The 21771-nt window shown below is 45.2% G+C and overlaps 4 protein-coding genes and 1 long non-coding RNA gene across 7 annotated transcripts; 3 read left to right on the forward strand and 2 right to left on the reverse strand.

The window, feature by feature from the left end:
- Window positions 1-3: 3 nt before the first annotated feature.
- Window positions 4-6342, reverse strand: LOC126323757 (uncharacterized). Of its 3 annotated transcripts, XM_049994755.1 has the most exons (4): window positions 3365-3539; window positions 2909-3208; window positions 2014-2821; window positions 4-1748 (listed from the first exon to the last, which is right to left on the reverse strand). In XM_049994755.1, the coding sequence occupies exon 4, from the start codon at window positions 1735-1737 to the stop codon at window positions 229-231; it is 1509 nt and encodes a 502-aa protein (XP_049850712.1). In that variant the 5' UTR covers window positions 1738-1748; window positions 2014-2821; window positions 2909-3208; window positions 3365-3539; the 3' UTR covers window positions 4-228. The 3 variants fall into 3 exon arrangements, 2 of the variants coding, with proteins under 2 accessions (XP_049850712.1, XP_049850713.1); XR_007559658.1 differs by lacking the exon at window positions 4-1748 and adding an exon at window positions 5791-6342 and having other exon boundaries at window positions 2196-2821; window positions 2909-5553; XM_049994756.1 differs by lacking the exon at window positions 4-1748 and adding an exon at window positions 5791-6332 and having other exon boundaries at window positions 2200-5553.
- Window positions 6343-7154: 812 nt separating this feature from the next.
- Window positions 7155-11248, forward strand: LOC126323725 (protein YIPF5 homolog). Its single transcript, XM_049994717.1, has 4 exons — window positions 7155-7259; window positions 10185-10529; window positions 10633-10814; window positions 10888-11248. The coding sequence occupies exons 1-4, from the start codon at window positions 7155-7157 to the stop codon at window positions 11042-11044; spliced, it is 789 nt and encodes a 262-aa protein (XP_049850674.1). The 3' UTR covers window positions 11045-11248.
- A 376-nt stretch (window positions 11249-11624) lies between these two features.
- Window positions 11625-18275, reverse strand: LOC126323759 (ABC transporter C family member 8-like). Its single transcript, XM_049994757.1, has 3 exons — window positions 16079-18275; window positions 15870-15986; window positions 11625-15542 (listed from the first exon to the last, which is right to left on the reverse strand). The coding sequence occupies exons 2-3, from the start codon at window positions 15894-15896 to the stop codon at window positions 11664-11666; spliced, it is 3906 nt and encodes a 1301-aa protein (XP_049850714.1). The 5' UTR covers window positions 15897-15986; window positions 16079-18275; the 3' UTR covers window positions 11625-11663.
- On the forward strand, window positions 16820-17986 carry LOC126323760 (uncharacterized). Its single transcript, XM_049994758.1, has 3 exons — window positions 16820-16952; window positions 17088-17134; window positions 17264-17986. The coding sequence occupies exons 1-3, from the start codon at window positions 16820-16822 to the stop codon at window positions 17984-17986; spliced, it is 903 nt and encodes a 300-aa protein (XP_049850715.1).
- A 2863-nt stretch (window positions 18276-21138) lies between the features above and the next one.
- LOC126323750 (uncharacterized) lies at window positions 21139-21710 on the forward strand. The gene is made up of 3 exons (XR_007559656.1): window positions 21139-21221; window positions 21326-21495; window positions 21559-21710. It is a non-coding gene; the product is annotated as an uncharacterized LOC126323750 (long non-coding RNA).
- The last annotated feature ends 61 nt before the right edge of the window (window positions 21711-21771 follow it).

Consider the following 21771-nt stretch of genomic DNA (forward strand, 5'->3'; position numbering starts at 1 on the left):
GTGTGTATATTGTCTTATATAATATGGCGGTACAACACGTATGAAGTCTTGTGGTCCGCGCGCCTTCTCTCATCCGCGCGCGGACCGTCTCTGCGCTCGCGTTCATTGCCGCGCGTCGCCGCGCTCGGCACACGCCGTCGTCTCGAGGCCGTTCTCTGCGAGACTGTGCTCGGCGCATCTGCGTAGATAAAACTGAAAAAACGTACGCTTGCTTTTTTTTTTTTTTTCTCACGCGTTTCGTCGAAAAAGGGTATCGTAGTTCGCGCTGCTTCCATCCAGCTGGTATATCCAAATTCCAAGTAAGAAGATCACTGTGGTCAGCACTACGGTCACCTTCAGCGTGCAAAAAAGGGCCCACTCGATCATTTCGATCCAGGTCGTCACAAAAAATTTTTTTAAAATATACAAAAACGTGAAGCTGAAAAAACAAATAATCACGATTGACTGTAGCGTCGTCACGCCGGCGATAGCCGTGCCGCTGCTAAACTGGTGCACCTGGGACGATTCCGTCTTCCCAGTCTTCGCCCACGTCACAAAGTGCTCGCAGTTCTTCGTCACCGGATTCCAGCCGGGTGTTCCAAGCATCGATCGTGCGCGAAAAACGGTTTCATAAGGAGGCAGAGAATTTGCATAGAACTTTCGTCGAATCTTCAAAAGTGGATCTCTCGACACAAATATGTCCAAAGGCGTCTCCGTAATTTCCGCTATGCTGTTGGACGAGCGACCAAATCGCATGCGGACGAACGGCTCTTGACTCTGAGACGCGGTTCCTTCTCCGTCACTTGATAGACTGGAATCCCTCAAGTCCTGTTGATCTGTCACATCGGAACTCTCTTTGTCCGAATCCAAAGACTTCAGTCGACGCTTTATCTCGGGGAGCCGCCCGACCCCCCCTTTGGGGGTACCTTCGCCCCCCGGGTGTTCATCTTCCCTCGCAGAGAGGGGGGGTCGGTCCGCCAAAATCTCTCTTCTGTCGGAGATCGGGTTCTCTACCCATAACCGCTTGCGCTGAGGCGGGTGCATTTTGTTCAGTTCCTCAAACGACGGGAGCTTTTCGTTGTTTCTGCGACAGCGCTCGATAAGGTACGTCCTGGGGAAATCCAAGCCCAAGACACTCTTGAAGACGCAGTTGACCGTTCTGAGCACGCCCAGATGAAACCACAGCAACGACTTGGTAACGCCCAAGAGGAACTTGTTGAGCTCGTAATGCAAGGCGTTGATTCCGGACTCGACGTCGCCGAACAGCTCGTAAAACACTCTCTTCTCGGCGTCGTAAATGGCCACGTGCGAGTACCCCAAATGGTCCACCAATACCACGTCCCCGTGCTTCAGCGACGAGTTCAGCTCATCCATGACATACTCGATCTGTCTAATTCGCTTCTCCGATTCCCGCGTAGCCGATTCGAGGGTTCGGTAAGCACCAATAAAGTATATACACAGTCGGCCATACAAATCGAGCGTCATCAGGCGAACTCCAAAGCCAAAATTCACAACCGACGGTACACTAATGACAATTGCAAAGCGACCGCATCTCGTATAGGCGATCTGTACGGTTTTCATCCGACAGATAGGTATGAACTTTTCGTTGGTCCATTTGACAATCTCTCTCTCCAGCTGTGGTCTCGCCCTCTTAGCGTTGATAAGTGTGATGTCGTTGAACTTCTCGATATCAGCCGGTTCTGTGACTTCAGAACGTTTGGAAGATTCCAGGTCTCGGCCAGACTGGGACTCAATCATAGCTATACACTCTTTCAAACAACGTTAGAGAGGAACCGCCTACGGACTCTGTGCAGAGCAAAAATTCTCACGAGGGAATCCGAGAAGTCGTGAACTCTCCACGAGCGTTCGGCACGACTTTCACCATGTACGCATCTTGTACGGATGACACAATTTCTGCCGTCACGGAGGCGCGCAGCTGGAGCTGATCCCTGTCAGACGCGCTTGTCTCGCACCGTGCACATCAAAGCAACGCGATCTTGGGCAACACAGAGGCGCCCGCCTAAACACACGTACCAAGGGGAAAAATGAAATGGCCCTTCTTTTACCCACAACCGCCAGTCTTTAACAAACAAACAATTACCTCAACTTCTAAGAATGCCTCTTCACAAAACCCACGCTGTGAATAATAATGCCTATTTAGGAAAAACAACTCACGTTACTCCAGAGGTGGCAAAAAAAAAGACACATTCACCCTATTTTGTGTACGAGCCGAGGGTGGTCTCTCGAGCATGTCTTTATATAGGATAGCGGCCGGTTTGTCAGTACAAGCTCTGCGCCCACGTGTTTAATCTGAATGGGTCCCTATTCGCCTCGAGTTCGTTCACGGGGAACTGGGTAAGCTCCACTGCCCTAAAATGTACTCCTTGACAGGTATCCGGTTTTGCAGCTCTGTCGCCACGACGCGCGATCACAGGCAGCAGATGTTCTATCGACGGTACGCCCGTCGTGTGTACACGGGTAGGGGGGGGGCTGACAAACCGTTCTCTCCCGCTCGCAAGAGCCCTTCTTCGCTCTCTCGACCAAACTCTTCTCCCTCTCTTCGATCGACAATTATTGCACGCCGCCTCTCGCTCAGGAGGGCCCGCACGATTCGAGCGGCCGGTAGCCAGACCCCTCAGACGCGACACACATTCTCCCTTTTTTCCAGTAGTTGGAACCTAAGGAGTCGACCAGAGGGACGTGAGACCGTTCTCTAAACTTCACCGGCGTTTGTCGTGGTGCGGCTCTATCGAGCCTCACGGGACGTCGAAGCGGCTCAAACCTGGCTCAGTCTTCCGCACCGCACCAAGTGAGGAATTTCTGCAGCGAGCCAGGGCGCGAGCTTCAGAAATGTACACAAACGTCAATCTGCGGTCAATGCATAAAGCCGTGTACGGCAGTTTTGCCCTCATATTGCCCCTATACATACACCTAGTGCGAGGACGTGTACAATGCCAAAGCTGGGGACGTGTCTGGACCAAAGTGGGTAAAAGTGCTCGGTTAAACAAATTTTTCCCCCTCGGTACATCTTGATTGTTTTGCCTTCCAACTGCGGTAATGCAATTTCTGGAGCAGTGGACGGGTACGTGGCCGGCACAGAAAAGCTGAAGTCAAACTCATACTTGACGTGGTTATGAATGTACCAGCAAATGCCGAACCATTGCGTCCCATCTTCGTTTGAGTCAATTTGAAACCAGTCTGCGTTTTTCGCTTTACTCATTTTGACAAACTTAAATATCGCAGCTTCGTAAATATATTCGTCGTACACAGAGCAGGAGACCCCCGCAAAGACCTCCGTGTCAAATCTTCATTATCTTAAATACCAGGCGGCTTGGATAACGATGCCTTACAAAAGCAAGTAAGGTCATATGCATCGTACACATACACTGATCAGGGCCACGTATTCTTGCTCGAGTCTTTTCGGCCACAGCTTCGTATCTCGAGGGCTTACGTTTAAGGTCAACGGGGGAACATCCCTGAGCTCTTTTGGGATGGTGCACGGGTCTTCCTCGTCCGTCTGAACGGAGACAGAGCCCATCGCCATGAAGTCTAGAACAACTGAACAAAAATGCAACAAAAAAATTTTTTGCGGGCGTAGATTTCACAGATACCGAGAAGAGGGGGAGATCTCACGAGCTGGTGCCAAACATGTTGTTCCATGAGACGGAAAAATTATGCACGACGTGCATCCCTGTCCACTTCAGGCAGACTTGGTACCAGCTTTTCCCCTTTTTTTTTCTACTTGCGGTATACCCATATGCGAGCATACATAAATGTTTGTATGGTGATATACATCATCAGCCCCCTTTATTTACGCGAGCTTGATGGATCTGCCGTGGTCTCGTTCTCTCCCAATGCCTCGAAAATGCTGTCGTCCATAGCGTCGATTAACTCTTGTCTATATTCTTCGAAAGTTCCTTCATATCTTTTTACTTTTTGGTCTCCTTCTACGATCCATAGCTCGTTGCATACATTCGTGATGAGACGTTGGTCGTGCGATATAATGACGATGCCCCCGGTGAAGGCCTTCAACCCCTCTATTAATGCGTTCACACTTTGAATATCTAAGTGATTGGTCGGCTCATCAAGGAACATGATGTCCGCGTTTGATAGCGAGATGTTGGCAAACATGACACGACTTTTCTGTCCTCCAGACAACAGCGATATCGGGTTGGTATGCGTCTTTCCGGACAGTCCAAAAAACCCAAGCGCCGTTCGTGCTTCTTGCTGAGTAATGCCAGGATGGTTCTTTGTAATGTATGCAATGGCATTTTCACTCAGCTTCAGCTCGTCCATAAAATGCTGCGCGAATTTCATTATATTCAATTTTCGGTTTCTCATGATTTCTCCTTTGGTGGGCTCGAGGTCGCCTGTAATTAGGTTTACGAGCGTAGATTTCCCGGCACCGTTCGGCCCGACAATCGCTATTTTGCTGTCTAAGTCTATGTATTGATCTACATCCTTGAAGATATATTCTTCTTCTGGAGCGTTTTTGTCGAAAGCAAAACTCACCTCACTAATTTTGATTACAGGCGGATTTATCTTTCCAGGATTATTGAACCTGAACTTGATTTTACTTTTCTTCTGCTTTTCTAGAATACCTTGTGCCTGTATCTTCTTTTTCGTATCTTTTGCTTTCGTCGTTTGTGCTTTTTGAATTTGATCCAACTTTTTCTCTTGTTTCATTCTCGATTTTTCGTCCGTTCGGTTAGATGTGGCAAGCGTCTTCTCGAACATATCGTAGTCTCCGCGATAGTAGTTAGCTTCTGCTTGTCCAGGTGTATGATGTCCGTGACAAAGTAGTTCATAAAGTCGCGGTCGTGCGAAACGACCAGCAAGGTCTTCTTCCACCGCCTCAAGTACGCCTCGAGCCAAATGACCGCGTTGAGATCCAAATGATTCGAGGGTTCATCCAGAATCAGCAGGTCTGGATTTAGGAATAGAGCTCGAGCTAGCGCGATGCGCATGCGCCAACCTCCAGAAAACTCCTTCGTCGGCTTTTTTTTTCATCGATTCTGTGAATTGCAGACCGCTCAAAATAGACGACACCCGTGCTTCGGCTGAATATGCACCTATCTGCCGAAGTTGATCATAAACTTCGATGAGAGATTCCTCAGCCATAATACCCTCTTCCGTATCCAGTTGGCTGAGCTTTTTGAGCTCCTTCTCTCGCTCCAAGAGCGCCGTTCGTTGGGTGTCCGCTTCCAGAACAGACAAGAGAGCGGATTTTTCAGAGGCCTCTGCCTCCTGCTCTACATGAAGAATGCGAATGTTGTCCTGGATGGCAATTGCCTGGTGGATATGTGACGCAGCAAGGTTGTCTTGCCCGTTCCATTGGGACCGACTAGACCGTACTTACGTCCGTAAAACAGTTTGAGATCGATTTCGTTTAACAATATTTTGCTTTGGTAGGAAATGGTCACATTATTGAAAATAATGTCTTTGCTCATGCTGGTCGTTGCTACTTTCTGCTGGAATCCAACTAGGCCGCTTGTAACTTGAATGTCGTTCAGACTGAATTGGTTGTTTTTCTGAGAGAGCATCTCGGATTCCTTCGTGACTTTCCCCGAAATGCTAAAATTTTTTTTACACAATGAAGCGACGGAACACACTGACGTCAGAGAACGGAAGGCATTGCTTTTGAGGAAAAAAGCGCACCACTCAACCTCTTAAAAAAAGAGGCTTTTCACGTTTGAATAAGTCAACATCCAGAGAACATAGAAGGGAAAAAAGGCGCGTTGACAGGAATGTGAGGCGTTGGCTTCCCCTCTAGCTCTCTGTATGAGAGGCCACTTCGAAAACATGGTGTACCTTTGTTTTACGCCCAACACATCACTGTATTGGTTGAGCTCTTCTTCGGTTAGCAAGCCCTTTTGCTTCTTCTTTTTTAATTTCTGAATAGCCCGAGCGCTCAGCGCTTTGGATTCATCAATCTTCACATTCTTCAGTTCGGATGCGAGTGATTCTTCGTTAGTGATGGTCGACTCGGGGTTGTCGTAGATCTCGCCTTCTTCATTTGACCAGACTGAGTCGGCCTGGCTCTTCGATTCTAAAATCCGCCCGGCTTCAGGATACCCGGATAGCTTCTCATGTCTCTTCTTTGGCATGACGGAAAATAAGCAGAGTAGTTGCGACAGAAAGCAAAAGAGCGAGAGAATAAAAAAGTTACACAAAATTAGAGAGTCGCTTTAGCTGATGGGCTAGTTCAATTTTGGTTTCATTCCTGTCTTCGAGGACAGGACAGGGACGCCAGCTGACACTTTCTTACAGATACATCTTATCGTTGGTCACATTGATGACAATCGCACATCGATGCTTCGCAGTAAGGGCTGTACGAAGACAGAATATAACACAAAAAAAGTTGAATTGCTATTATAATTTATTATGTAGCTGTTTTTTTTTTGAATATTTTACAGGGCCCCAGAGCAACGCTTGCTGGGGAGAGTTTTCTCATGGGGCAGGCTAGTAGCGTTTCTCGAAGAAGAGCAGCCTATTTGTTCGACCAAGGTAATTTGGAGGCGGCGCATAAAGAGTACCTATCTCTGAGCACAATTGAAATTCCAAGGTCTGCACCTTCAGAGGTTTTGCTACAAATATGCTTGGCCAAGTCTGAGGTAAACATGAACTTGGGATTAATTGCAATGTGTAGAAACCAGTTCGATTTGGCAGATAAGTATTTCTTAGAATCAATTCGATACGATGTTCCGCAAGGTGAAGCTGTTGTCACAACCTATGTCAACGCTCTGGCAATCTTTCACCGAGCAGTTTTGTTTTGCACAGACCCTGACGAATCTCGTCTCTTAACAGTCAAGAACATGATGTCCTCATATTGGAATAAGCAGGCGCTTAGCGCCAATTTAGAGCAATACGTCCACACAGCGTGCGTTATCACATGGATGTATTATTTATTGAAATTGGGCACTCGATACCCGCTGTCTTTGCTCGGACAGGCAGAGGCGGCCTGCAATCAGAGGGAGTATGTGCCAGTGAGAGAGGTTCGTTTGTCGCCCGTATCTGCCTATGAGTTGGATGGCGGGTTGGAAATTAGCGCCCTTGAAAATGATCTGGAAAGTGATACGATTTCAGAGGGAGAGGACGAAGTCGCGGACAACAGGCAATCATCTCAGAGATTCGAAGCTAATGAACCGGCGACAAACCAGGAAGTTGCCTTGAAGATGGAAGTTGGAGCGAAGTCCAAGAGCAATCCCAGCATTGAGTTCATGAGGGCTATATGTATGTACATGCAAGACACAGTTGAGCTGATGCAAGTGCAGGCCCAAGTGCGAGCGTCTCAAGCGTTGGCAATGCGTCAATCAGAGGAGATGTTTAATGGGGGAGAGCCACCGCTGTACAATATTTGGAAAGCGAGGGGAAAAGTGTTTGAGTCTACCGGGCAGTTGGATGCGGCATCGGCCGCCTACGTGATTGCGCTGGCTACCAATTGGACTAGTGTATCTGCATGGTTCGATTTGGCGAGCATATACGAAAAAACAGGCCAACACGAAAGATCGAGGATTTTGTTCAAGTGTTTGACTGAACTTTTGGCCCCTAATTCGGTTGAGGCATGGATGGGACGCGGGAGCTCTTGCATGATTCACAGAAGATTCAGGGAGGCGGCCATTTGCTACGATCGAGTAATCTTGGACCTGAACCCTGGCTTGGCGAGCGCATGGGAAAGAAGGGCATACACGACGTTAGAGCTACGAAAATGGAACACAAAAGCGTTAAATGACACAATAAAATTGTGTCGAGTGGCGTTGAAGCTGAATCCGAATCACATATTGGCGCACAGAACTCGAGCTCAGGCTCTGTTCGAGATGCACCGATATCAAGACGCATTAGAAGAGTTTGAATACGTGCTCAAATTCGATTCAAAGGATGTAGAATCGCTTCACGGGTGCGCTACATCACTTCGCCAGTTGTTTCGGTACACTGAGGCTGTCAAATATTACACAAAAGCGTTGAATCAATTCCCCAAGGCCTTGATAGATATTTCTCTTCACCTGGCGATCAACTATTTGAACTGTATCACGGACACACGCTTTTCTTCCAAAGATCACTTGGGGATTAAGGAGTACATCGATTCGGGACTAGAGGCGACAGAGGTTTGTTTGGAAAGTCACTACAAGTCGGACAATGACCGTTTGCAGTACGTGAATCATCATTACTTCCCCCCTTCTGCACTGCCATGGAGCAGAATGTTTTACGGGCACGACGAACCCGAAGCTGCTACTGCTAGTTTACAGCAGAAACACATACTGAGTCAGATTTGGATTGTCCGAGTCAAGCTGCTGGCGTATGGAAACCGACCTTTGGAGGCGATCAATGCCTCTAATAGGGCTATCCAGGCTAATCCTTCCTATCCTGGCCCGGCTTGGGCATGCCGGGGAAATCTCTGGATTTTGCTGAAGAAACCGGTGGACGAAGCCATATCCTGTTACCTGAAGGCACTTAGCTACGACAGTCAAAGCGAGCAAGTTTATCACGACATCATTGAAGCTTACAAATTCATTAAAGCCTATGACAAGGCACTTGAATACAGTCTCAAATTACTGGATCTCGTTGATAAAGGCCATCTTGAGAGATTTGAAGATGCCGTCTTGAACCACGCGGATTTGCTTTTGAAGATGCACAAAAACAAAGAATTGCTTATCTTTTGCGAGCCCTATTTCGAGGCCGAAATAAATTCTAAAATTCTTTCGGAATTTGACGTTTCATTTTCTTTTCCGAAAGACAGTAACCACGTCAAAAAGCACTCCTTCTACCGGCATTCGTCTGCAGTTGCTCTTAACAATCGTCAGAAACTATTTTTGCTGTATCTGGTTTCGGTCGCGTTGATCCGTCTTGGCAGATACGAACAGTCAATTGAATATTGCGTTTATGGTCTTACTCTAAATCCTTCTAAAGCGAGATTTTGGATTCAATTGGGGCGCTCTTATTTCCTCGAGGATCGGTTTCAAGAGGCGCTAAAATGCTTCGACCGCGTTTCAAAGCCAAGTTACCTGACTCAGTCGAACTGTTACCGCGGTCTGTGTTTGTATCGTTTAGGAGCCGTGAAGAAATCGTTCGAGATTTTTCGCGAAGTGGAACCAAATTCGAAAGAATTGGAAAACTGGATCATTCATCTAAGTCCGACAGAAAGAGCATGGCATCACGAGATCGTCGCAGCCGCTATGAAGAATGGTGTGCATCTGAGCTAAAGGGGGTCTGGGTGCAGCAAGATAGTACTAAATTTTTGTCAGCATTTCGTGATTGAAAATAATTTGATGACAGAGATATTGTGTATGTGATTTTTGGAGATGAAGAGGTTGTGAGCCGTTATAGAAAAAAGCGCTTTATCATGTTGTTTTTTTGACCCGTAAGGCTGCAAGAGAAAAAGGTCGAGCGTTTAAACTTCGTGGAATTTGAGCTTTTGAAAAACTGTCATTGAAATAGGCATCGTCGGTTCGCGCCGCTTGTTGAGAGAACTACGTCTGCATTTACTCTATGCTCATATGAAAGAAGATGTATGCATGTATCTAAGGTTCTAAAGAAGCCCGCGCAAAAAGGAACACGTTTGAAATCGCTGAGCGGTTACAAAAAGGGTGGTTTTTTTTTGCGGAATTACACTTTATGTTTTTTAGCAAGCGCAGCTCAGTGCACCACGAGCGAGTAGAACCAAAGCAGCACCGCAGAACACCTTTTACATTTAGCAAAATTTCTCGACAATATATATGTATATATATATACATGTAGCGAGACCATTCCATTGATCGGAGGAGGACATATGAGACCAGGCCCCCATGGACGCAGATGAACGCACGTTCATACGGTATTCTAATGGTGACTCATGCATATGTATTGACTCATAATTGAATAGTTTGTATCAATACAAGAGAGATGTGTCGATAAAAATTTTGCTTCTAACTAGTTCGAGCAAAAACAACTGTTTATACAATTTTTCTGTTCTTATTTTACATTTTACTCTTTCGGTATTTAATATTTGGGTTACATTGTTTCCACCGAATCTCTGCTCTCAGATTTGTTTCCCAGCAAAACTCTTTCGCTTTCCTCATCCATGTTATTCAGATAAACGTCCATTTTTCCACAATCCACTTTTTCACAATGCAGACATTAATTTTTTTTCCCCTTCAAATTCTAAAAAAGGACGAACATTGTTTTTCTGTCATGTCACTTCCCATTTTCTCTTTATGTCCTATTTTCAGCCACCTCCCGTACCCACTTATCCAAGTGATATTCCATACGCCACTGATTTCTACCAGCCCCAATATGATATTCAGCACAACATCTACCCTGAGTATCAGTACAACCCTAACTTGGCCGGAATCGATCCCGCTAGTCCATTTCAGCCCTATACCGGCGACTACCAGTCTGAGTTCGAAGACGAGCCCCCACTTATCGAAGAACTGGGAATAAACTTCAAGCACATTTTTCGAAAAACGTTTATAGTGCTTTTCCCTTTTCTGAACTCTGGCAACAATTTGCTCATTGACGAGGACTTTTCTGGACCTATCATCTTCGGGCTTATTTTGGGACTTGTCCAGCTATTGGTACGCATATGCAAGCAAGACAATTCTCAGGACGCATTCATATACGCGAAATTCATACACAAAAGTATTAATCTCCTCCTCTTTACGCTCTTGACGAAGGCAGTTTGGAAGGGTTCACTTTGGCTATATCTACGGTGTAGGGATCACTGGATCAATCCTAATCTATGTTTTTCTGAACTTGATAAGCGATACTGGGTTGAATTTTCTGTCAACTGTTTCTGTTTTGGGTTATTGCCTACTCCCCATAGACATATTATCCATTCTTTCAACTACTGTACCCAGATTGTGCGTCTCCCTTTGTCTGCAATGCTGTCTCTGAAATTTTGTAGCGCCGACTGACATTTTTCACATTTACAAGTGTCCTCCAAATGATTGCACCTTTTTTTATCCTGTGGTCAGCTCTCTCGGCTAGCCTGCTTTGCGTCATAGGCGCCTCACTGGTCCAGCAACGATCGCTGGTCGCCTACCCGCTGTTTCTGTTTTATGCTTCGTTCGCCCTCCTCAACGTCTTTTAAATATCGCCTCGTCCATCCGTAATGTGATGCATGCGCGCATCCTTGTTCAACAAAGCATTCGTGTGCCAACGCCGCCTCTCGAGCATTTGGCACACATGGTGGTTTTGCGCGCACCCCAGAACCCAGACCCTTCCACGTCAGCTTCTCTGCAAAGACATCATCTATCTTGCGAAATTCAACATTTTATTTTGCGCCAATTTCCGGACGCTTTAAAAAAAAAAAAAAGGTCTTTCCTTCTACGGGCGCATCATCTACTCCAGTCCCAGCAATAATGAAACTGTACCAAATGCCTGTACTGTACCTCGCTCTGCGTTGTAGCCCGGCTGGTGCTTTTTTTGTGGTCCCTCTCTCAGACAGTAGCGGTTCAGTAACAATCACGTAGACGATTCACCTTGAACGTTCCCTTTCTCTGACCGCACCGAGATCCATATCTCACTTCGTGTCGTCCGGCGCACCGCATCGACGCGCGATGGCTCTGTCGCGAGAAAATTTGGCATCTCCCCGTTTTTTGAAGCACCTAGAGATTTTACAAAAAACTTTTGAGGACCGATCAACAGAACAGTTCGCGAAATGAGACTGGTCAAGCTACGAAAAGTCATATCACCTTCCAGCATATGAACTACATTATCTCTGAGGTATCTAGAATGTCTGGATCATCCAAAATCACCTCTTCATATGCTCTCTTCTTGTTCGCCAAATCGTAGAGACGTCTCATTGTCTCTGGTCCAGTCGCCAAAACCATCTTGTAAAAATGTCCGTCTTTTTTGTCCAGAAGAGCCTTCGGGCTGTCGAACTCCACAATTTTTCCAGAATCCAAAACCATGACTCGATCGTTATCAATGATGGTGATCAGCCTGTGGGCAATGGTGATGACCGTCCGATTGACAAAATGCTTCCTGATCATCGTTTGAATGAGAGTGTCCGACTCTATATCGAGAGAAGCAGTAGCTTCGTCCAACAGAAGGATTTTTGTGTCGCGCAAAAGACATCGCGCCATGCTGATCATTTGTCGTTGTCCAACGCTGAAGTTGCCCCCACCCTCGTCCACTTCGGCGTCCAGCATACCAGGCATGTTTCTGACCACGTGGTCCAGAGAAACCATCTTGAGCACGGACCAGAGCTGTTCGTCGGTATGTTCTCCGAACGGACTCAAATTATATCGAACAGTACCCAGAAAAATTTGCGGGACTTGCGGAATGATAGAGAGTCTCGACCTAAGGTCGAATAGACTCAAACCCATAATGTCGATGTCATCGATGACAATGTTGCCCGACACTGGTTCCGTGATGCGAAACAATGCCGTTATGAGGGTGGACTTGCCGGCGCCTGTTCTTCCTACAATGCCGATCTTCTCCTTCGCGCGAATGTGAAAAGATAGAGAATTGATGACAGGTTCGTTCGGCCGGTATTCAATGGTAAGGTTTTTGAAAACAATCTCTCCTTTGTCCGGCCAACTGGGATATATTTTGCTTTCCGAGTCTTGGTAGTTCGATTCTTGGTCCACCTTTTCGTATTCGATGATGCGCTCGACCGAATTCATCCTCGCTTCGAACTCTATAAAGTTGAAGCTGAACGCGGACAAAATGGCGACGAGGACGACAGAATTTCCCAGGGAATTCGCAACGAGATCAACGGCGAATGATTCTGGAGCGTAGCTCTTGACCAACACGAACGTCAGCATGACCAAAAGAAGGATGACGTTGAACATCTGGCACAGGTGCAAGTTGAACCCCTGGAAGATGTACCGGAGTCCCAGGTAGTCGACCGAGTTGCTGTCGAGTCTAATAAAGCTGGCGCACCTGAACGCCTCTTGCATCTTGAATGCGCGAATAACGGGCAGTCCTTCCAGAGTTTCCGAAAAGATAGTGAACACAGGTGCGCGGGAGGTGGATTCGAGGCGTTGGACTTGCGCCGCCGGGTTTCGGAATAGCAGCAAAAACACAACGTAGATGAAAAATCCGACTACGACAATGCCGCTAGAGTAGGCGGACCCGATCGCCACGTTGATCATGTAGGTGAGTGTCAAAAACAACAAGCTGGTAGCCTGTTCAAGCTGCCAAGGAAGCAAGGTGTCGACAAAGCCGATGTCCTTCGAAAACCTAGACAGAAGTCTCCCGATCGGCGTCTTGTCGTAGAACGAGCACGTGGCATGAGAGATCGATTTTATCAATTTTCGGTGAATGTTTCTGGACCCGTTTATCACAAAGGCGATCACGATGAAGCAGGCGACGGTCGTGGACAAGACCTCGCCAATGGAGAGCACCAGGTAGATGGACGAATAATAGGGCGGGTCGGCTGAAAAGGCGACCTTGTCGTTGGAGTAGCTTGCGAGCCACAAGTTTGAATAGACGTTGAATAGAATTCTGAATATTTGCGCTATTATGAACATGCCATACACTAGTAGTGATCCGGATTTCATATAAAACAAATAGGTTTTCAACGAGACGACACCTTTTTGCGCTCTTTCTTCGGTAATGATTGCGCCTTGTTCTCTTCTTAGTTTCAGTTCTTCTAACAGCTCTTCTTTTTTTTTGAGGGCGGAGAGGGACTTCTTGTGATGCCTGGATTTTTCCGACGGAGCACCTCCTTGCGTCGGCGACGCGATTCCGTATTCTGTCAGAAGTTGAGTCAGCTTGCCCCCAGACTCGAGCAGCTCCTGATACGTCCCCTGCTCGATGATCTTTCCGTCGTGCATCACGTAAATGTACTCCATGAATTGGAGATAGTTCAGCTGATTCAAAGCGATCAAAATGGTCTTCTTCTGGAGATGCAAGTACATCACCATATTGTGAAAAAGGTGCTCGCACACGGTGGAGTCGACTGCGGACAGAGAGTCGTCGAACAAGTATATGTCACGGTTCGAGTACATGGCTCGAGCTAGGTTCAACCGCTGCTTTTGGCCCCCGGACAGATTGGAGCCGTGCTCCACCACCTCGGTCATATCTCCCGCCGGAAACAGATCTAGGTCGTGGCTCAACGAACATGCCTGAATGACGGTGTTGTACCACTCGGCCTGGTATGGCTTTCCAAAAAGTATGTTTTCTCGAATGGTCGCGTTGATCAGGAACGCCTCTTGAGACGCATACGCAATCGGCGACGAAACGCGAAGCGTACCGTCCAATATTTTCATCTCTTGAAGAAAAGCCATCAACAAGCTCGACTTGCCAGACCCAACGCCCCCGACCACGGCGACCAGCTTCCCACATTCCAGCTTGACGTTGATGTTCTTAAGCGTGGGGCTCTCCTTCCTCGACTCAGCTTCGCTAAAATCCCACGTAAAGCTGCCGTTTTCTATCGACATGGCCACGCCGTCGCTGAGTATGCTGCTGTCGAACGTGCTGGGCTCCACCTCCGGGTACGACAAGTAGGTCTGGATGCGGTTCAGCGAGACGACGTACTGGATCAGGAACATGATGGAGAGCGGCAGACAAATGAACGCGATCCTCAGCGACGACATGTAGGTAAACGACGTGAAAATCAAGGAAATGTCTGGATCAGTTATCGAAAAGGTGTATAGAAAAAGCGTCACGGATAAGCAAAGAACGGGGAACGAAAGTAACATTGATATCAGAATAGCTCTGAGCTGAGCCGCCCAACGCAACGACTTGATCTCGCTTTCTCGAGCTTGGTCTATCTTGGACAAGAAAGGTTTCTCCCACGCGTAATATTTGACGATGCGTATAGCCATGATGAACTCGTTAACCAGCTTGATTCTAATGTCGGCTGCCTTTTGAGAGGCATATCTCGCGCGCGGCACGAACTTGGAGACACAGACAAACGGTATGAGTACCGAAATTAGCACACCCAACGGAACAAGCGAATACAGGCCAATGTAACTGTACAATATTCCCAAAGTGATGGCGAGTTGAATAGGAGCCACCGCTCCAAAGATGAATTGCGGAAATGTGTCCAGAATCAGCTGGGAATCGGTCGACATAAGGTTGATAATTTCTCCTTTGCTCGTAATCGTTCCCGGAGAGATGTAAAGCGCCTTGTCAAAGATGGTTCCCACCAGTGCCGACCGGATCTGAATGCCTAGTTTGTAGATTTCGTAGCAGTTGACGTTGAATATGATCAGATCCACGACCACTGAGATGTACATAGCCACAACGTATACAAACCCGTGCCACATAGGAAGGCCAGGAGACCTCAAATGGTCAAGTAAATAAGGAAACAGAAGAGGGATAGCATATTGCACCAGGCTGTACATTGTTTGCAACACAAGGCACAGCACAAGACGCGGCCAAAAAGTCCTCAGCAAAGACGTGAGCAAACTCGCACTCGGTTCTCTAGACTCAGGGTGCTTGTAATTCAACACAAACTTCTCCCAAGACCCACGTGAGCTCACATTCTTCCTCAGCCTCCAAAGGCCGCTGTGATTGATAGGTCTCTTGAAGCTCAAAAAAAAATATCTAAAAACGCTCGCATAAAACAACTTCTCGAACGGATTCCTTGAATGGCTGGGCCCGTCATGTGGAAGTTGAACGCCGCTCAGATCCTAAAAGAGCGCCATCGAAACGACGATAAACAGGAAACCAAAAAATTACGTAAGTCAACAAGTGCTCCTCCACCCCTCTCTGTCTCTTCGCCGAGTAAAGGGAAATTCTATGCAGAGGTCGCAACTGCGGAATGCCACGCGCTTTTGACATGACGGCCTCAACACAACTATCTTTTTTTGTGTAAGGCGGCGCAGCGATACTGACAATCAAAATCAAGGCACGTCACGATCTTGTTTGTACGCAGTGAAAGAGAATTCAACGTAGCACCATCCCCAAATCTAGTCGAGAGTTTGCGCGCGATTCAAAGCAAGTAAGACGTCTCGTACATTTCTAGCATTGATAGGTGCATTCATGGCTTCGCGCCCTAAAGCGAGGATAAATTTATCGCTATACAAAAAGAGAAGTAGAAACACTTTCAGCTCGGCCGTACGGCTCAATCAGCTCTAGACGACAGAGTAGAAATGAGTTATTGCTAAAAAAAAACAATGAATGTAAACTAAATATTAGGTTAAAATCGTATAGGTTTATGCCGTACTCTCTAGTAACCACCAGTTGCCGATCTGTGTCGTGTGTCCCGCAAGGACAGCGCGTAACTCCCCATCCTGCACTTTTTTGATAAGCATGCAAAAATATGGCCAAGAAATTGTGTTTGTTGAAGTGTACCAAATTTTTCAAAAAGGATGAGTAAGGCAATTTGGGACCAGCAACGCGCAATACGATGACAAGAGGCCGTCATTGGTACTACAGCTTAAGATTGAGCAAAATACATAAATCCCGGCGCCAATAAGGAAGATATAGCAATCATCTATAATTTTTATAGGTGTGAAGGCAGCGGCATGCTAATACTTCTGAAATGTCGTCACCTTGCTCCTCCTTCTAACATGGTACAGCACGACACATGAAAATATGGTTGGACACGGCAATCAATGACCCCTGCTACGCTTTCCTTTCTAGTTCCTCTCCTGCGAGTCCGAGTAAAAATAACATAGAAAGAAAAAAGATGCGTTCCTCTGTCCGGTGCCCTTCGCTCTCTTGCCTTCTTCACAAGGCGGGGGCTATTACCGCCTACTTCTAAATGTGCGCGAATGGTGCAGCTGTCCAGACAATAGGTATGGATGTCTGTGATGTTCATCCTAGCTTGTGCAGGGGTATAGGTCGTGTTGTAATAGTATTATATACAAGGCCATCGTTTGATACACATTCCTTATATGTACCACTCTAAGTGGGCGTTATGAACCAAAATTCTTCAATCGCACTTTTACACTTTTAAACCAAGATGGGTGATGCACTCGACGACGTGTCAGAAGATTCTTTTCGAATTATAGAGGTTGCAGGCCATCAATATAGGGTGTTTGATTCGCTTAGGACAACGGAAAATAGCCAGCAAGAAGATCGTCATACATCGTCCGGTGCGTCCTTCTCATTTATGCACGAATACGCTGGGAGTTAAAAACTAGGTTTCGCAATGCGCCGATCCTCTCTCGCGTACGCGCTGACTCTTTCTTTTCCTTTTCGGCGCAACGGTATTTTTCCTACACATACAGGCGATGACCTTGTTGTACCATCCACTGATTCTGCCCTTTTTGGTCACGTAAGCTCTTTACCTATTGAAAAGACAGACGCATTCCAAGCACATCCATATTGACGCTCTTTCCCATTTCGATCGCGTTCTTGCATCCCGAAAAACGGGGGCACGACCGAACCCATTGGACGTGAACAGGTCGATGATGACACCACCACCCAGACTGATTCTAACGCCCAATTTATCACTGCCGAGAAGGCCGCTATATCCTCTTGTGACGTTCCAAATTATTTCATCAGTATTCCCATGACCGATCCAGCTCTTCAAAAAAACGTTGAATGTTTATATTCCGAAATCAAATCGCTGCCCTTTTGCCCGTACCTGGATCCCTTCCTTATAGATACCAGTAAGTTGCACATCACAATTGCCATGCTTGTCCTCAACTCTGAATCCAGGGTAGAAGAGGCCAAAGCTTTGCTTAACTCTTTGAGCCCAGAAATCGACGCATTGATAGGAGATAACGAACTTCAAGTCGAGTTTGAACAAACTCTATCATCAATGCAACCAAATCCCTCTGCTTGTAGGGTTTTGTATGCGAAGCCAACTCGTTCTACCGAAAAATTATTAAGACCTATCGCAGACTTGATTTTGCTCTCGTTCATGAAAGAGGGTTTTACCCAACTGAAGGCATTTTCTCCTACCAAGCTACACATGACTATTTTGAATGTGAGAACGGCTTCAAAAAGAGCAGACGAGTCTGAGGCTACCAGAGGCATCAATGTTGGGCCCGTTCTGAAGCTTTCGCATAGATTCAGCGTGGTTCGCCCAAAATCCATCCACCTGTCTCAAAGACATAAGTTTGACGAAAATGGATACTATCATAGCGTCTCTAAAATCGACCTAGCTAGAGAAAAAAATTAGCGGTAAATACCATTCAGACTGATCTTCACGCTTTATTTTTGCGCTCCACAAAAAGAGAGAGTGTATTCGTATAAGTGATAGACACTCCCCTCAATGTAGCAAAATTTTAAAAAAAGTCTATCTAGCAACAGTTCTTCAGTGCCGCTTTTGTATCTTCAAAAACTGTTGTATATTGTGTTAGACGTATTTGAAAGTCGACAACTCGGCTCGCAATACACACATCAATGCCAATATCGAGCCTCTCTAACAGAGAGTATGCAGGTATGTATATATGATGCGTTTAGCCAGTAATGTCTCAAAGTTCGTGATAGCAAGTCTATGCAGAAAATTCTATATTAATTTTTTTTTAAAGAGAATTGTATTAAAGGAATTGTCTCGTACCCGGCAGCACGCAAACATTTTGCGTATTCAAAACATGATTACGCGCTTGCGTTATCAAACGTGTCATACTTGTCTGTGTATAATTTTATAATCTGCAGGGCTCTAGAACTGATCAATCCTTATTGTGAAAAAATTTGTTGTTTGTGTACTGAACCCAAGTTAACTATCTATTTTTTCGAGGGAACATCAATTGGAATCAACATTTTCGGTGCCCCGGACTTTTTGTTCCGAACGCACGAAAAGAAAATAAATTATTAAATTCTCGGACAACAAACGTATTCGTATGTTGTTTTTCAATACGCCTAGCCGATTTGTGAGTCAGCATGGCCCTAGAACAAAACAGAGGAAAATGGTTCACCTGTTTGCTGCAGTAATTCAATTTTATTATGTCAAAGAATTCCAAAAACTATTATAGAATTCACTCAGGCTTGACGCGTTAGCAACAATACCATGGGCTTAAAGGTTTTTGGCTGGCCTCTATGGAATCAGCGCTGTGCTTCAATTTCGGCGAACTCAGTCGTTGTTGTTAATCTGAACATAATTTTTACCAAAGACACAATTGGCCGGATATATTAAAAAATTAGTTACGAATAGTTGAATTTACAATACAGCTATTAAAGTCAATTAAATTCTACTCTTGTTTTGACAAACTTTTTTGACTGCGGCTGTTTTGGCTTTGCGGTTCAAGTGATAATCTACCCCACGTCTGTTTCTTGAGGTCTTCTCGTTCAGTGAAATTCTTGAACCCATTATATTGTGGTCAGTTTCATATTTTTATTGGTGTAATTGTGCAGATTGAAAACAGACCAAAACTTTCAGATTGGTTTGACAAGGAATTCGGCGGATTTCGCAGCGCTATCAAGGCGCCAGAGCTTAAATTAAGAGACTTGTTCAACGTAGACTTCTTTTCATTGGGGCCTATATAAAGCGATACTAGAGTTGGTGACGGGTTTTATGCAGTCTCACTTTTGGCAATTTGCTTTTTTTGTGCAATATTTTTTGCTGTATATATAAGCTTGCAGTTATGAAAACAACGTTTTGTTTGTTCGAGTTTTATAATTTAAAAGTCTTGTTCTAAAAACTTCGAGTGGTCGTGCTGATAGAGAACTTTGTAAGCTTTGTCTATAAGATTCCAAGCTGTATCTAAAAGTTCCTTGGAGAGCACTCGCATGAGTTGGTTAGCCCTTCTGGTATAACCAGCGATAATTCAGAGTGACGACATGTCACCAAGTCAGCAGCAGAGGCGGAATCTGTCTAAGCGTTTTTTGAATTTTTCTGTTTCAGTTCACCAAATTAAAAAACGACTATCACAAATAACTTAGCTTTAGAGTAAATAGAAATATTTGTGGGCACTGAATTTATTTCGCTTGCCACCATCCGCGTATGAGTGTTTTAAGTTCTAGTTTTTAGACGGTTGGAATTGCCGTAGGCCTTAAAAAAAAGAGTGGATCAAACTCATTAAGGCGCGTTTATTATTGTAAGCCCCGCAGGATGTAATCACTACTTTTTCTGCATTTCATGACATGGTATGCTGTTTTTCGATACCGTCCTTTTAGATTGCAAGTTCTGAACTCCAAAGAGATCAAGTTTTAAGGTAAGTGCCACCGAGCGAAACTCAAACATTAAGAGATTAAGAGCAACTAGTTCAGAGAGAATTTTCAGAAAATTATGTGCAAAATGCGCTCGAGAAAGCCGAAACCTAACCACGAATACTACTCATAACATCAATCAAAACATTCAGCAGCAGAAATTGAAATTTAAAATTGCTGATTTTTGCTAGGTCCCTACCCACCAATATGTGCTCAGATTTTTGCACAAAATCTATTTTGAAGACTTTTTATAAGAGAACTTCCATTCTGTCCGACGTGTACGTGTTGTCCCATAGCTTTAGCTGCTTTCTTCGGTCCCAGAGAGTCGGCGTACTCCTCTATTCTTCTTAGTTGTTTCTTCCGCCTTGAACCCGGCGACATTTATCGTAGCCAGACCCTTAAAAACAGCTTCGTTGTGAAAAAGTCTGTATTGAGTAATCCTATGAAAAACTGATATAAAACACTTTATTATCGTCACCGCTTTGTTCGTTTTTAATTTTTGTACAACTCATTTTGTTTAACAATTTGAATGCAATTTTATTGAAGAGCAGAAGAAGGGGCGATATAGCTTAAACGCAAGTACTGTTTTAAGTTAAGCATTATGGCGGTGTATCAACTATATCGAATCCGCTTTCTAGGCGATCTGCTTCATTTGATTAGCTTTATAATCATTTTTGTGAAAATAAAAACACGCCATTCTTGCTCTGGTACGAACGAATATATCGAAGATTGACCAGCTGTCATTCTCGTTCAGTAGTTAAAAATCAATGAAGCGTGATGCGTTAAATAATGACTGAAAACTCTTTGAACTGTAGGTATTTCTTTGAAAACGCAAATACTATACACTCTAGTCTTTTTGACCAGATACTTGGACATTTTTACAAACCATCTATCTTGGTATCTTACCTTGATGAAAATTACCTTTATTTTTTCGACCATCTATATTATTTACTTGATGAAGTTCCGATATGAGAAGACCTATTCAAAAAACGAAGATAGTTTTCCTAATTTTGTTGTATATCTGATTCTACCATGTTTTATTTTGGCACTTATTGTGAACAAGAAATTTATATGGAAGGAGGCACGTACATAACATCTTTGCACTGCAAACCTTTTTAAAGGCACGTCAGCTTGTTGTCGATACAGATCTTCCTTTCTGACTACCTCCGACTGCGCAGATATTATGGGCGTTTTCTTTGTATCTCGAGGCTGTTGCGATCCTGCCGCAAATTTGGCTCCTCGTTAAATGCGAAAGCACCGTAGAGGTACATCATTTGCCTTTTATTTATGAGCGCCCCCGTCGCATTCTGTCCGCTAAGTTCTCACTATTGCAATTCTGAATATCTCTCCGCGCTGCTGAATCTCCCAGAGCTTAACTACGCATTATATTGCTTGCCTAGGAGGATACAGGCTCTGCTATTTTATTAACTGGGTTTATCGTGCACTCACGGAGGCGCATTACAGAGAATACATTGTCTGGATTTCTGGCCTGGTTCAAGTTCTGTTATATGGTGATTTTTTTTATTATTACATTCGCAGGTTCGTTACATTACGATTGCCTATTTGATTTGGTTCTTTGGTCGCAAAACTGACCTCTTAAAGTTTTTTGGAGAGAAAAAACATGAGCTTGCCTAAGCCGGCTTAACGTGTGAGGCACGACCATGTTTTAGAACTGAAGCTTTGCATTATAGTTGACCTTCTTAGCAATGCACGACGGGATTGGCGAATAAAACAAAGTGGCAAAAGAAACAATATTTGAGGTGCGGTGTGCTCAGAATTTCAGAAAAAATTAACAACTAAGATAACCTAATTGCA

Source organism: Schistocerca gregaria, unplaced genomic scaffold (genome assembly GCF_023897955.1).
Source record: "Schistocerca gregaria isolate iqSchGreg1 unplaced genomic scaffold, iqSchGreg1.2 ptg000867l, whole genome shotgun sequence".
In the NCBI taxonomy this organism is placed as follows: domain Eukaryota; kingdom Metazoa; phylum Arthropoda; class Insecta; order Orthoptera; family Acrididae; genus Schistocerca; species Schistocerca gregaria.

Excerpts from the sequence above, each read along its gene's own strand:
- LOC126323757 (XM_049994755.1), bottom strand. The coding sequence starts at position 1,737 with ATGATTGAGTCCCAGTCTGGCCGAGACCTGGAATCTTCCAAACGTTCT.
- LOC126323725 (XM_049994717.1), top strand. The coding sequence starts at position 7,155 with ATGGAAGTTGGAGCGAAGTCCAAGAGCAATCCCAGCATTGAGTTCATG. Across the intron at positions 10,530-10,632 it reads TGGGACTTGTCCAGCTATTG|TTTGGAAGGGTTCACTTTGG; the intron begins GTACGCATATGC and ends TGACGAAGGCAG. Across the intron at positions 10,815-10,887 it reads TCAACTACTGTACCCAGATT|TGTCCTCCAAATGATTGCAC; the intron begins GTGCGTCTCCCT and ends CACATTTACAAG.
- LOC126323759 (XM_049994757.1), bottom strand. The coding sequence starts at position 15,896 with ATGAATGCACCTATCAATGCTAGAAAT. Across the intron at positions 15,543-15,869 it reads CACCTATCAATGCTAGAAAT|GATCTGAGCGGCGTTCAACT; the intron begins GTACGAGACGTC and ends GCGCTCTTTTAG.
- LOC126323760 (XM_049994758.1), top strand. The coding sequence starts at position 16,820 with ATGGGTGATGCACTCGACGACGTGTCAGAAGATTCTTTTCGAATTATA. Across the intron at positions 16,953-17,087 it reads AGATCGTCATACATCGTCCG|GCGATGACCTTGTTGTACCA; the intron begins GTGCGTCCTTCT and ends CTACACATACAG. Across the intron at positions 17,135-17,263 it reads ATTCTGCCCTTTTTGGTCAC|GTCGATGATGACACCACCAC; the intron begins GTAAGCTCTTTA and ends GGACGTGAACAG.